General features: G+C 35.8%; 1 protein-coding gene across 1 annotated transcript in view; it reads right to left on the bottom strand.

Annotated features, from left to right (window-relative positions):
* Window positions 1-16547, bottom strand: part of SYT14 (synaptotagmin 14) — a 79249-nt gene that overhangs the window by 45007 nt on the left and 17695 nt on the right. Inside the window, exons 3-4 of the mRNA XM_041413594.1 lie at window positions 7915-8079; window positions 1352-1570 (exon numbers count right to left, since the gene is read on the bottom strand). Coding sequence (XP_041269528.1) covers window positions 1352-1570; window positions 7915-8079 — 384 coding nt within the window. The remainder of the gene's footprint in view (window positions 1-1351; window positions 1571-7914; window positions 8080-16547) is intronic.

The following is a 16547-nucleotide window of genomic DNA, read 5'->3' on the forward strand; positions in this document are numbered from 1 at the left end:
TTGCTAATCATTTTTCCATCTCCTGTTAATATACATCATCATTCTTTCCCAACAGGGAGAAAAGCCATAAAAAAGCCTTTCATATTCCCTCCACCAACACTGTTGAGAGATCTCAGTCGATTTCAAAACCAAACATACTTTTACTATCCCTATTCCTTCTCCATCACAGTGCTCAAGGATCGGTTTTTACCACCTGATCTCACCTCTGCATCTCCTTCACTATTTGCTGGAACTCAGACTACCTGCCTTCCTACAATTTAACAGCAAAGGAAAGAAAGGAATTTTATGATGATCAACAGAGAATCCTTTTACTCTGCAACTTACTTGAAATATGGCTTCATGTCCTTCAGGTCTTAGCTCGGAATCATGAATGACCGTATACTAACTTCAAATTTCAACAGCAAACAGACTTTTACATAATTTAATTATATACAAAAAAATGTAGAAACTGTAAACTTTTTCAAGCCCTTCTGGATGGTATAGAACTTTTAAGGTGAAATATCTTTTAATTACATATATCCACTTTTTATTAGAAGACATCAAACACTAAGAAACTTTTACATTTTACCATACTAAAGGAAGACAAAAAATACCTTACTATAATATAGTACCTGTATCAGAATGAGTTTTACCTAACTCCAAGAAAAGTTCACTTTTCGTGCTTGAAACTGGCTATGGACACAGTTCTCACACAACTCTTTTCAAATACACAAAGCATATTGACAAAATATTGACAGCAGAATTCTCAGCCTCTACATCAAGCTGTCATCCCAACTTAAAATCAAGAAATATATAGCATGTAAGAAAACATCCATTGTTTAAATCCAACTTTTAGCACCATGGAAAAATACATTAATCTAATCTTTCTAATAATTTCTTTGTGTCATTTCAAGAGAAGAAAAGATACAGAACATTCCAGCAATGCACTCTGCAATGACCATATGCACTGTAGCCAATAACCAATTCCATTTACTTTGCTGTTAGAACAGCTTATCAATACAGAAATAACATGTCTTCTTTGTATTTATAATACCACAAATTCAGCAAGAGTTGCCATGTTTCCTTCCTAAATCAAAACAGCTTAAATTGCCCCAAAAATGAAATGAATAATGATAAAATTAAATGAAACTTAGCAAGATATTGTATCATTTGTAGCATCTCTGGAAGAATGTATACAAGTGTGTGCTTTTCTTTTTTTTTTTTTTTGAGCATGCACTAATATAAGAGGTGTCTGGATATTTCTTGCAGACATTGACTATTTGCTAGTCAAGCTGCTCTCATCTTGGACTTACTTATCCAGAACACATTTCTGAAATTTGGAATAAAAGGAAGGCTTTTAAATCACTCTTACCTTCATCTATTGAGGCTTCACTACTGTATCCATCATATTCTGCAGACAGGGGACTATATTTTTGTCTGGTTTCCCATATATAGTTTTTTTGCTGTCTGCCATCCACCACTGGCAGCCTGGAACTCTGGGTTCTAGACAAGGCCTCATGATATTTACCAAGTGCTTCATCTTCACTCTCAGATGATGAACCATGCTGGTCTTTACTCATATAAGAATTGTCTGTTTGAATAAAATAAAGCAAATCGACTACAGCTCAAAATAGAATACAAGAAAATAACCATAAGAGGTTATCATTGAAGATATTTAAGCCATTTCAATTAAAATTTCTGTAATATTTTAAAAATACCTTGTTGTAATTACAAGCATTGTGATGTTGTAATTGCTGAGAGCTGTTCTCACTTTCTAGAAGACCTGAAAGATCATTAAGCCCCAGAAAACCACACTAACACTTATTCAACAGAAAACAGATCAATTCATGTAAGGTGGCACATAGACATTCTTGAAGTAAAAGTAAATCCAACACTGCTGCAATATTACATTTGGATACCTTACGTACCAAGCAAGCAGCTCCTGATCCTACATTCCCAGCTGATATTTGCTGTGAGCATGTAGCATAGCATAGAAATGAAACTGATTTATAAAAAGAAGCCTAAAACAAAATCATCTTTAGGATAGTTATGCCAGTAGTGTTTAAACTCACAATAATAAATGGGAAAATGCTAGTGAAAGATGTTTGCATGCACAATTTTATTTCACTTACAATAAACAGCTCCTTGTTCAATAACTGAAATTAATGCAGATTTTTCCTGCAGACATCTGGCAACAGCAAAAATTACATGGGAAAAAAAAATCTATCTAGTTAATTCTTAGTTCTGTAGTGCCTACTCCTGTGGCCAATGTTTTCCAAATACATCTCAAGCATAACTTCCTCCCACAAATCAAAAATTAGCTGTGTTTTTATTTCTGTAAAGGGAAGATTTCTTCCTCCCTTCTTCCAAAGTTCAAATTTAACATGCCCTGCAGAGGTTCTGTAGATCTCAGACTCGAATAGGCAATGAGAGTTCATGTAAGCTCAGAAGTCAGCATTACCTCTACTCTGAGAGCAAACCTATGGTATATGATTTGCCAGTGCATTTCCATTACCAGCAGAGCTTTGAGATGCCCATAATGCTGTTTCTCAGCTCCTGAATCTGGGGGAATGTTGTCTAACATGCTATCCAGCCACACACAACCGCTTCTCCCCTCCCTGTTTTTATGCACTCAGCTCCAGATCTGCATTTCCACTCCCTAAGTGTCTGTCTTCATGCCCAGTCAGTCTCACTCCTCTGGCTGGGTATTCCTGCTAAAAGAGAGATTCAGCTTATTCAAAAGTCAGCCAGTTAAATTAACTCATTGTATGCCAGCCACCTAGATCTCTTTTACAGTCAAGTGTTTGACCCTTAGTACTACAGAGGTCCGTCCTTCCTACTTTTAGGAATCACTTCCCATAGAGGTCTTTTGCTCCCTGGTAATCATACAGAAAAACCTCTGCTGCAAGTTTAGGTATGAAATCTTTTGGAAAGTTAAATTCAAGTAGAATTCTATGCCAAGTTCCAGTCTCCCAGCCCCATACTCCAAGTTCTTGCTCCAAGCTCCCACTTTTGGTTTCTTACGGTGATTTCCTCTATTCTCTTTGGCTGTTCAATCCCAATGTCTTTACTTGCACCTAACCAACTACTCATGTAACCTTGGTCTTTCACCTTTAGTCTCTGCACCTTCATATGAAGTTATCAGCTCTCTGCATAGCTGTCACCCTTCCTAGTTTAAATCCCAATCTACCATGTGCATTGGGTCCTATTTGTTCGGGAAGTTTCTGTCCTCACATAGAATGTATTTATTCTCAATTCTTCTGTTCAAACTCTCAGAGCCCATCAGTAACCACAAGTATCAAAGGCAGGGTAAGACCTGCTCTGCTCTTCAATCCCTACAATGAAGCATATGAGTGCAAATGGGATGGTCAGTGAATTTAACAAGCAAAGTATAAGAAGTGTTTACCATGTCTTTTCAAAAAGCAAACTTTCCAAAAATTTACAGCTTTGTCAAACTTAGGTGTTTTTTCATAGAAGACCATGGGCATCTCTGACATGGGAGAAGTGCTCTCCCACATCTCAAGCACATATTCCAATACACAAAGGTGTCACAGCATCTTTGTAAAGCTGAGGTGAAATCTACTTCTTTTTTTTTTTTTTTTTTTTTTTTTTTTTTTTTTTTTTTTTTTTTTGCAAAAATATCCAGCATGTTTTTTGCATAACCTATTTTTTGGAAACAGTTAAAGATTTTAAACTGTAATTTAGGAAGAAACCAAAACAATAGGATCTCAGATGGAAAGAATGCCTAATTTCCTCAAAATTCTTCCAAACATGGCACACAATTTATAAAATTCGTAATAAGATCTTGAAATGGAAATTGCCAGAAAACCTTATCTGGATGTGGGGCTACCAGTTCTACACATAATGTGTACAACAACTTATTTTACTAATTATAGGAAACATGGTGCCTTAAAAGGCTTCTAAGGAGTAAATTGGATCTTTCAACTCTAGCAGATATGGTACTTCCCATTTATGGATGGCTATAAAGCAAGTTCAATTTCAGTGATCATTTACTGAAAATATCACACCAAGCAGGATCTGTTCTGGCTAATGCCTTCACTGCAAGAGGCTGCCCAGAAAAAGGAATCTCAAAGTGTTTTGCTGTAACACAGAGTAAAATTTGGTATTTCATATAGCCCTCCAGGAGTTGAAACCTGCCACACTGAAACTTCTACAGATTCCCACAACTGTAATTAAAGCAGAGCATACCAGGCCTAAAGTACAGTGCCAGACATGATTATTAGGTGCCTCCTTTAACATTACAAGAAATGTATTCACAAATATGAAATCAGGTTCATTAATCAGCCTGCATAAAGAATGGAATAGTATAAAACATGGCAGCAACATGTTTGTAAGAAGAGTTGAAAGTTATGTCTCTAATAATACACTGACTTTTGTAAGCATCCAGAAGTTCTCAGTGATAGCAGTTTTTTATTTTTTCCCCTGTTCCTATCATAAAAGAATGAGAATGCATACCATTATTAGAAGTCATGAAGCAAGACCTCTTCAGAGGACTTAAAAACCTCCTCAAAATTTAAACATAAGCTATCCATGCAAAGCCTTTTTTTTTTTTTTAATTACAAAGCAGATCAGTTTCAGTTTCTCAGAAAAAACGTAACTTCCGGTACATTAAGAAAAAAAAAAATCTCACAGTTTAATGCCTTTGCTTGCATCTTTTCATTCAATTTTTATACCTTATTTGGAAACTTGGCTAAGAGAATTTGTGTTCATAGCAAAACCTTTCCTTTATTTGGCTGACGTGGGTCATGAGCAATTTTTAACCTATTGAAAGCTATTAATTTGCTTATTATGGACCCTAAATGCCATTTTTGAGAGAATATACTTTACAAATCTATTATCATGCAAAGAAATAGATAAGATCATAGTTTACCATACAAACATGGAAAACACTCCTAATTCAAACTAAAAAAAACCAACCAAACAAAACCAAACCAAAACTCAACAAAGCAGATAACTGAAATTTCAGATAAGGAAAACACACACAACTGAAGGAAAAAAAAATGGGTTTCTATTAGAAAATCATTAATTTCTTTACAGAATTAGCACCTCTGGAAAAGCATGTGTTGCTTTCTAAAATTTTACTATGCAGCCTGCAAAAGTATGTAAAATTGCAAGGTTTTACTTTTTCCTTACAAACTGCAATTGCAATTATCTTACCACACCAAGACTGGATATTGAAGACGGCACACAAAGCATCCATAAAAACAACACACAGGTTTTCTTTTAAGACTACAACTTTAAGACAAGCCTCATTCACTTCTTTCTATACTTAAAATTGCATAATTGCCACTTCTTATTGAGTTTCTCATTTCTCATTGTGTCTTGAAATCATTATCTCACATATCCCAGAAATATTCTTAAGATCTACTGTAATGTAAATGCAAAAGAAGTTATTCATTTTATTGTCATAGCACATTTTATGCAATGCTTTTAAAAGAAACAAAATAAAAATAACTTTCACAGAACAAGTTTTAACTTTCAGCAGAAGCCACACAAGGCAGAGAAGGCAAGAAAAACTGTACAGAGAAAGAGTAAAGTTAGAACATAGAAAAGGCATTTATTAATCAGCTTCTTTAAGTAATACTTTGGAAAGTAATTAACTTCCAAGAAATATCAGCATAATTAGAAAAAGAAGCACTGAAACAAACCTGGCACTTTCACTGACAGGAAACACTATTATTAAAGGTTTAAGTTAGGTGAAAAAAAGCAGGAACTATCATAAGTTTCAGGAAAGGCTGAAGAATGCAGTTTGCTGACAGACTCCTCACCTTTTCCTGCTGTCTTCTTATTACACAGCTCTCTTTCTAATTTCTTTGAGTTTTTCCTTTTACCCTCATTCACAATTGCAGTTGACAAATTTCCTTCATCCTTTGAGATGGGTTTTTTTTTTCTGTCATAGAAGACTTCAGATTTCTTTTCTTTGATTTCATTAAGGCAACTAGGATGGTCATTGTGCATCTTCTTCAAGCTGGAATCTGATAATTTCTCCTTCTGTACTTCAACAAGCTTTGTTTCTAAATCTTGGGGAACATTCATACTGTGCACTTTATCAGAATCTTCAAAATCAGCTCCAGATGACTGTGGTTTGATTTTTTTATGCTTGCGATTCTTAGAATTATCTGATACTGCATATAAACAATTATCTTGCTCCTCAATAGATTGCTCCACTGTAAGTTTTTTGCTTTTCAGGTTACTATCCTTCAAGAATTTATCATTTACAAAACACTCATTTCCCCCTACTACTTCCCTTTTAAAAGGTCCTCCTACAGTCTTCAAATCCTGAGGTACTTCTGTATCACAGAGAGGATTATTATGATCTGTGCCTCTTAAATGACACTGATTTTTGTTCAAGACATGGTCAGATACTCCAACTTGACTTGTTCCTTTCTTTACAAAATCTAACGAATTAGAATTATGAGTCTCTTTGTATTCTGCAGCACCTCTTTTAGTTTTCATATTAATTTCCTGAGAATGAGTTAATGAGGGTGTGTGTTCCTCTCTGCCTTCCGCAGGTTTATCACTCTGCGTTTTGGAGCTCTCATCTTCTGCCCGCAGGCCATGGATCATGCTGGTTACTTGCTCTGTCACTGAGTCAGCTACAGAGTAGCCAACCTCACCAACAACGCTGGCCAGGTCATCCACGGCACTACTGAGCGTGTCCACCAGGGAAGACACAGAGGGAAGGCTCAGATTTTGCTGAAGGTTTCTAAAAAACGCCATTTGTCCAGCCTATTCAGCAACAGCTCTTAATACTGACAGGTCCTCTGTTTCACAAACTGATCATCTCTCTTTCTCCAGCTTCAATTTCAGAGCTATTTCTATCTCAAAAATCAATACATTTACCAGGAGAAGTTGCAGCTTTTCTCTTTTCATTCAATAATCATTGCAAATAATAAGAAAACAGCTAAATAAGTATCTTGAAGCCACAATCAACCGGCAAAACCATAGTCTTTCATCAACTGCAGCATCAACTAGCCATAATAAAATTCATTATTTTCAAAAACAAGACAACTGTGTGAGATGGACTTTTTTTTCCTATTCTAACCTGTGAAGAAGAAGTTGTGAGACATTTAAATTTTCATCAGTGTCACACTAAAACAAGTTTTTAACATAACACAACACACATCATAGAGACTTCTTCACCCCAAATATTTGTTGTCTTTTACATAAGGTAAGATACTTTGGAATATCAAGACTTGTTTTATAGCAAAAAAGAAAGTTAATATGACAGAAAATTTCTTTTTTTTTTTTTTTTGCTTCCTAGAAAATTGAAAATAAAAATTTAGCTCCATCTTTAAGAGAGGTAGAGGGGAAGAAGGCCTCTTCGATTTCACTTTCTGTTTTTTGGTGCCTGACTCTCTCAAGTCAGCTAACAAAGCCTGTTCAATTTTCACAGTACAAAAGTAGAAAGAGTTGTTTTACCAACCCTCAATATCTTTTTCAAGGTCTAATTTCTTTCATTACACATGATCATTAAAGACCTTATTGTATTAAAAAATATTCAATAAGGTGTTAGTCAGATATAAGATATCACTAAAATTAATCTTTAAAATTATTTTCCAGGTGAATAAAAACAAGACCTTTTCCAAAAGTGTGGTGAAGGATTTTAACAGGCTGAGTGAAAATCCAATAATCCCATTCAAAAATTTACCTAAAAAGATTTAATTATACAAAATTATGGAATGTTTAAAATAAGCTCGAGTATTCTCTGAGTGCAAGAGAAGCATCTCCCCATAAGTAAATGCAAACTCTTTGGTTACATAGCTGTTGAATTTCCGTGGCTTGTGGATACAAAGGTTTGCTCCTTTCAAGTACTGCAGTCGCGGGAAAAGCCAATGTTGTCGTGTTGCTACATCCTGGTAAAAATGTGCATTCTTATAATTAAGTTTAGTACACTGTATGTCAGATACTTACAAAGTTTATCTTGTGAATTCTTTCTTGTAGTGTATCCTGAATCGAGATCTGGGAAACCACTAACATTTTCAATACACATCTTCTTATTAATATATAGGAAAAGTAGCAGCATGAGAATAATGAACACCCCGACTGCAGACAGGAATCCAATTGCTTCCGGAGATACTAAAATAAACAGAAATAAACACATTTTAAAAAACTTTGTAAAGGCTTGTAAATTGTAATATTATCAGAATTGATCATTAATAAATAACTCAAAAGATGCAAATATATATACCAGATATAATTAAAAGCCCACTGTTTAAATCTGAGTTAATGCTTAATCACCTTTTCAAAAAACAGAAAAGCATCTGGTCCTAATCTGAGAAGAACTGATGCTGTGAGCAAGAGGTTCTGATGGAGGACTGGACAGTCCCTGCAGAAGAATGGGGAGATTATCAGAAGCTGCCAAAACCAATGATTTCTGATGGAACACCTGAGAGACAGCCCTGGAAAGGAGCTAAGAGCCCCCCATCTCCTGGAGGTTTGGCTGCCTCTGCTCAGGGCCAGCTTTGAGACAGCACTGTTGAGCCTTTGCCCTGTCCACCTCGTCATGTTCAGCACCTGGCTCCTCTTCCCTCAGGGACCAGCTGGCCCACCCAGCTCTCTGGCAAGCAGGACACTTAATGAGCAAAAAACAGAGCGAGAAAAACCATGTATGGCCATTTGTATATGAACCAAGAAAGATCTAATAGAAAGTGAAACAGAGATAAAGCACACTTAAAACCAGGTGAGGGGAAAAAAAGGCCAAAGTAGACTGACATGCCTTAGAGAATATGTAAAATAAAGAATATGTAATTGCTATTAAGCAGATAACTGCAAGGCAGTATTGGGGATCTTTGAAATGTGTAGAATCTTTGACATCCACCAGCATCTAACAACATCATTTACACAATTTAAGATTGTCAAGGAGCAGGTTTTAGAAATATGAAATCTGCAAATAGATGTCTGCTTCAATTTGCAGACTTGCAAATCTGCAAATTGAAGCAATGGGAAAGAGTATTTAAATGGCAGCTTGTTTATTTGTAAGGGAAGTGGGCAGGGAAAGGGATATAGAAGAGCAGCAACCCAAGAAGTTAGAAATGTGAGAAATAAGTAAAACTTATAAATGCAGTTCAAGACCAAGAGAGGGCAGATCTTTTGAAAGGAGTGCAGGCATCCACAGACTATAATGAAGCTGAGATCCTTCATTAATAAAGGCTGCCAGGGTCCCAGAGGGAAGGCCCTTAGGAAACCCAGTGGCCTCTCTACAAGCTCTGTATCTAAACAACTTGTAGCAAAAAGTTAAAATAGTGACAGGATTGCAAATTTGTTATGAAGTAGGGTAGGAGGTTAAAGTGAAGGGTTATAAAACTTCAATTCAATAAATAATATTTGTGTGCAATTTATAGGCAAAAATGTGGTAGAACTCAGTAACTACATGAAATAACAACCATGTAAAGCATTACAGAATTGTGATTTCTAGTGATATGTAACAGATTAATTAATCTGTTAACTGGTTTATTACTAGTGTACTGATAATTGAGAAACACTATGTCTCAAACCTGCATTCTAAATAGGAAGAGTAATATCTAAGAGTGGATTTTATGGCCACAACACATAGACAACACATATTTAAGAGCTGAACACAACTGCATTAATCTGGATGAAAACTGGGATTTCACATATCACTTTCTTCCTCCTGACTTTGCAAGACTACACTCATCTCCATAAATCCCATTCTTGGGGGTTGATTTTTTTTTCTATTTAGTAAAGATTTATGAAGCTTTATCAGATTTATAAATTATGTTTGCTAAGATCTTGGCACTTCATTTTAGAGCTATAGTGCTGCATGGTAACATCTTTCACTATTTAAAAAGGAGTGGAATTAAAGAACAGTTGGCAACAGACTCAGCATTCAGAGAATGCAGAGAACAAAAGGACAAGACACAGGAGTCCGAAATAACTACAAGAAGAGTTCCAATTGGAGATGAGGTGGGAAAAATCCAGAATGAGAGGAGTTTATCACTGGAACAGATTGCCTAGATCAGTTATAGAATCCAACTTCAATGTTATCCCTTCTTTGAGCAGGGAACTGAACTGTAAATTACTTTCCCAGGAGCCTTCCAAATGAAATCATTCTCTGATTCGACATATGCCCTTTGTAAATCTGGGCTCGTACATCTATGTAAAAGTAGACTGAGAAACACATGCAGTTCCACAACCTCCCCAGTTCGTTTTGCAGGATGACAGTGAACATTTGTGACTGTGGTGCTGTTCTTAAATTATTATACAGGTGTCTTTTAAATCTGACAAACAAAGAAAGATCCAAATAAATGTGCCTTCCACCATGAAAAATAAATTGGACAGATTTGCACTTCTGTTTTGAGCTGGAACATACAGACCTATCTAAAACTGGCAACAGTTTTTGCTTCACTTCTTACATCTGACCAGAAGAGATCAAGTAACATTTTGCCTAAACTGGCCCTGAAAATTTTCCCATGAAAAGGAACTTGCCAACAACTTCAACTGAGACATCCTGCTGCATCAAGAGGGGTAACAAGGTGAGAAAAGTGGGTTTCTATTCTGGAACAGAGGGGAAAGTCAGCTAATTTTTTAAAATTAATATTTTATTTATCATTAACTTTGGCATGTGTCAGGCATTCCTTTATTGTTTGTCAGGTGTCTATTTACCATTTTTCATTGAATCTTCCCACACGCAGGAATACCCTGAGATTTGACAAAAGCTACAGTTCATATATATTAATTTTTTACCTCAAAGCTTAACAGATGAAATCTCCCCAAGTTCTGCTGGCAGTAGGCATGCTCCCACCCCTTCCAAGGCTGCATATGGATAACTGAGAATATCTGAGGCTATTGAAACGACAGCCAGTTTTCTCTGAATTATTGATCCTGACCCAGATGAGACTGGGCCCAGAACAGAAAACCTTCATTTTCAATAAGTTGCAGCTATAACATCTATCAAACACAGAGACAGTGGCAGAAAAGGCAGCAAGAGGGAACTGTAATTCACCAGAACACAGGGACCAGCAGAAGTGAAAGAGAAGTAGAAGGTGGCACAGGTTAATGATGTTCAGGCAGGAAATCAGTGTGAGAAGGTGTGACACCAATTTGGGGTACATGGTACAAGTCAGAAAGCGAAAAGAAGGCAAAAAAGAAGACAGATCAGAAGGCAGATAAAGATCATGGGACCTTTGAATGAACTATGAGAATGATTCCTTTGTCATTGGAGCAGGCTGTCCTATGCAACTTCACCTGAATTCCATGTCCACACTGCTTCGAGCAGAAGATTTAACTGAACTCCCTGTCATGGAATGACTCTCAACAAAGGGCAGTGACAGTCTCCTTTTAACAGGATATATTAACTGTACAGCATCTTCAGGGAAAAATTGTCACATATGTCACACTTGAACTTTTCAAGCAGTAGTTTAAATTGCAATTTTTAAATTTTTAACATTTTTACTTATGCTTATGTTGCTCAGCAATCATGTGCCTTGGTCCATCAAAATACGTGCTTAAGAAAGTTAACCACAACCCAAAAGGAACTGAAAGCTGGATACTTTGGGAGTTTTTTTGCCTCCAGTACTTCCTGGATACTAAGTAGTTAAAAAAGGCACTGTCTGAAAGCCTTATAGTTCTCTATGGAAACACAGTATCTGATGACATTTTTCTGGATGAAAAAAGAAACATTGGCTGATACCTTACAAAAAGAATGAAACTTAAGCCACAGAAAAACTAATTAATTATTTATGTAATTCAGTGTGAACATAGGACTTGAAAATTATATTTCTGTATCAATTTGCACTCATATAAGGAGTCTTAGAATACTTGTTCACAGATTAGGTAAATTATCAAGCTGAAATCCTGTAAAATATTTCCATTATAAAGCCAGGGGGAAAAAAATGTACTTCAATTTTCCACATGAAATGTGCACAGATTCCCATCTTTGAATACAGGTTTTATGCATCATATTAATCCTTCAGTTAGTTTCTCACAGGTTAAGTGTCAAGCAAGTATACCTTACAGACAGAAAAAAAATTAAAATTCTTTTTTACATAAAAAATACATCTATGCCACATGCACCACCAGAATTATTTTGATTCAAAACATATTGCAATAAATTCTGAGTTGTCTGAGAATTAATTGTACCATGAAAATCATTTCAAAAACTCTTGGAGGTTCCCAGTGGTTTCTTCTACTATCAGACACCAGTAGGAAACTATTATATAAACACCAGCTATAACTATTTTCTCATAGTTATCCTTTAAATTCAAATGTCCTACTTCTGTAAACTTTATTATTTTTTGTTCTTAAGAACAACACCAATAAAATTCTGAATTTATGTTTGAAATTCATTACAATATAAGGCAGTTTTTGAAATACTAAAAGAACAAATGTCCTTCTACAAAGTTACCAAGACTAATTGAATTGCTGGCTATGGAAGTGGCATAGAAACTCATAGTCACTAGAGAAGTATTACCTTAACATCACTTTAATTCTATTTTGTTGTTATCATCACTAGAATCAGAAGTATTAGAACACAGAAACTTACCATCTCTTAAATATCATCTTAAATATCAAATTAGCACCTCTTTGTCAAATAATAACTTATTTATGACATAATTTTTCATTTAAAAAAGCTGTTTCAAACTTGTCAGAAAATGATGTCATTTCAAATACACATCACCAGAACAACAAAAATCCTCAGGCATTTTAAAAAGATGAAACATTTTTAATATGAAATTTAAAAGCATTTATTTTTTTATTATGTATCTAGTCCCAAACTTTATTTAATATTAAGTCAATTATTTTTGGAGCTTTCACACTCTACGCCATACCACTGACTTAGTAATGTACAAAGCCACACAGTTATCTTAGTGACGTTTCAATTATTCATTTACAAATGCAATACTATCTCTTCTGTATACAAATTAAGTAACTAGGGGGTATGACCTGAAAAATGTCAATTACCTTTAGGATCCTAGCACAAAAAAACATTTGAAATTTAATATGTAAGCTTGTTTTTATTTATAACTTGAGTTTTGGGGGGTTTTTTACAACTTGATCTAAGATACTTTAGCCTTTTAAATTCTTTTAAATATACAGGACTGTTGTTTTGTACTTAGTCCTCAAGAAGAATGATTTACTATTATTCATTCCTTACAGCGTTACATCTTGACATTCCATGAAAATAATCTGCACTGTCCAGCTCAAAATATTTTCATCCAAATGCCATTCACTGCTGCTTGTCACTTCTTTCCAACTTTGCCACTAGCACAAGAAATTAACATATTTTTAGAAAGCTGAGCAGGTTACTGAACAAAACAACAAGATTTGTGCCTTGGTTGCCTTTTCTCCATGCCCGAATTATTTATCTCCAAACAGGATGTATTTATTTCTCACAGACAACTCATGTCATAACAGAAAAAAGCCAAACAAATCCCTCTACACCTGAGTCTGCTCACAAGTGAAATACTTTCGTCTGATTACTCAACAGGATTAGGGACTGTACTTTCATACGTGTCAATCGACATGTAAATTTCTTTTGCTAATTACATAGGATTGTCTCTTCTTTACAAGTAAGTAACTGAACTTGAAGGCTACCTCAGATTTCATGCTCTTTCCAAACAGCATTTCTTTAACAATGGAAACTCAAAACACACATTTCACAGCAATTTGTGATCCCGTACATAATTAGTATCTTTCTGTTTGCTGGAGTAGTTGAAGAAGCAACAAGTGAATAAAACTTTTTGTAGCTAAACAAAATGCTACACATACAGGGGGTAATAGTTTATCCACTGTTGCCTTAGAATTCTGACTAAAAACATTAAATTCTTGACTAACTGCACTGTTTCAAAAACATGAACTATATATGGCAGCATCACTATTAGAATGCTTTCCCATATAAAAAACAAAAGCAACTGTACCACAAAAATTGACTAGCTGATGTTGCTGCTAAAAATCAGTGATAGACAATGAACTCTAAACATTTTATTGAACACATCAAAAGACAAAATTCTAAACATATATCCTAAGATTCCTGTTTTGTTCCTTCCTCTATCTCCCATATAAAACACTGGACTATGAAATTCTCTTCTTAAAAATTACCTATTTCTTCTACGTTTTGCCAAAACAAACATGAGGAAGTCTTTCAGCGCAACTTAAAACACACAATTACATCTCATATATCAATATGTTTAATTTCTTAGTTATGTTTAGGAAGCATTAAAACTGAAGTTTTTCTGCATAAAGATGCTGCCCCCTCCAATTCCAAACTGCTTTTTGCCTTTCCTGATGCATCACAGTCTTCTTACCTTGGCCCACTACTGATGGCTACATCTCTCAGCATGCTTTGCTAAATACATTTTATTCTGCCAGTCTTATGATGTTCCCTCCTCTGCATTTGTTGCTCCTGCCGCCTGCACGTTGTTGGACAGCAAGTTTACATGCTCTCCAGTACAAATTACAAGCCCCTGCAACATGAGCCACCTGTACTTCAACACTTCAAGTATCGACGTCCAGGACACAACCCTGAGTGACAGCAATTTCAAATGAGCACAAATTTGAAACAACGACTCCATTCAATTTCAAGGCAAAACTGAAAAGAGTGCTGCAGTTCCTAAATAAGAAAATTATAAACAATTCCAGCAACATCAGCCTCTCCGAAGTCATTTAAGACTGACAGAACGAAACGGGGATGAAAGTGGTTCTATATGGAATAACAATGCCCTTTAAATGGACCTTTCAAAAAAATACTGAGGAACACCCAAAATTTATATCACCTGAGGTGATACATGATGCCACTTTTGGGTTAATTTTAAAAAAAATGTCACAATAAGCAAAAAATAAATGTCTTTGTTTACACAAAAAGTCTACTGGAATTAGTGTATCATGAAAGCAATACTGGTCTAACTCCACTGTCACTCCTACTCCAGTGGAAATTTATCAGAAATAATAACAATATATTTAACATTCTGTTTCTGTAGCTTCACCCTGGCTGTGGGATATTATGCACTGCTGCAGAGACAAAGCAGAACTCATTTTTCCCTTTGTCTCCTTAATATCTAATTACAAGGACTAACAAGAAAAACACATTTTAACATCTAGATTCCAGGAATTCTTGCACACAGGAAGAAATTCTAGAATGTATTTTAATTAACAAAATCAGTTTATTTGATTTTATTACAACCAATTAAATTACTTGACTAAATAATTACATCAAATAGAGTTCATTTACTTCATAAAATACAATTCTAGAATGAATACCCTGAGCTGGAAGGGGCCCACAAGGATCAAAGTCCAATTCTCAGCCCTGCACACACCATCGCAAAGAAGTTCATTGTCCAAATGCTCTTGGAGCTGTGCCAGGCTTCGTGCTGTCACCACTGCCCTGGGGAACCTCCTCTGGGTGAAGAGCCTTGTCCTGATACCCAGCCTAAGCCTGCCCTGACACAGCTTCAGGCCATTCCCTCGGGTCCTGTCACTGGGCACCACAGAGAGAGATCAGCGCCTGCCCCTCCTCTTCCCCTCACCAAGAAGTTTTAACTGCAGTGAGATCTCCCCTCATTCTCCTCCAGACCAAGTGACCTCAGCCACTTCTAACTCGCAGGTTGTGATAAAACCAGCTTGGTTCATTACAATAACTAATCACATCCATAACTGCACAAAAATGCTTGTGGCAGCTCTGCCTCTACAGATTGTCTTTTCCAGGATTTTTCTCCCTTTCTTTGAAAATACCATGCTGAAACTGTCTTTTGCTGATAAATTTAATTACAGGGAAAAGAGGACGCTTGGCTCCAAAATACCACTGATCTAAGAAAGAATGTAGGAGTAACTGAAGCCACAATCTGAGATGGAGATTTAAACTTTTGACAGAAATCTTTTAAATCCTAAATCCTTATGTGCTGGAAAGGTTGTCAGCCTGCCATCCCTGCTGATTTACCAGTCCCTCAATGCCTTTTCTCTCTTACATAGAATTCATCTCTGATTAAATAATATCTCACAACAGAAATCTCTGAAAAGAAACAGCAAAGGAAGCATCACATTTGCCACTTAGAATAGACACTGATCATGGAATCATCTTGATTACCTCCAAATCCCAATAATCTGTTGCAATTACATAGCATATTACATGACTATTATCCATGCAGTTGGTAAGAGAACAGCAGTGATTATAATTATTAATGGTATTCTCAAATAATCCTCCCAAAGCAAAAGTATTAAAGGCCCACAGGGGTCTAGAGACTTGTAGTTTGAAAGTTCATACTCATCACAAAGTAGGTCTCCGCTATGGGGAAAGAAAAATAATCTATGCAATAAAAATATTTTAAAAACTCATTTTTCCCTATCAGACACTACAATTAACAACAAAGCATGAGACAATCCATGTAATCCAAAAGTAATTAACCAGGATATACAGCAAAGTAAAAATGATTATATGAACATAAGAACTTGAGTGAAGAAATGCCACAGTTTGGATATAGCAAAATTCTTATACACAAAACTTGCCACAGAAGAAAAGATATTGCCATAGCCAGAATTAAGTGACCCCAGTAGCTGCTGCTTTCCAGAAGACTCCAAACACAGGAAAACAC

Source organism: Onychostruthus taczanowskii, unplaced genomic scaffold (genome assembly GCF_017590055.1).
Source record: "Onychostruthus taczanowskii isolate IOZ18803 unplaced genomic scaffold, ASM1759005v1 scaffold42, whole genome shotgun sequence".
Taxonomy (NCBI): Eukaryota; Metazoa; Chordata; class Aves; order Passeriformes; family Passeridae; genus Onychostruthus; species Onychostruthus taczanowskii.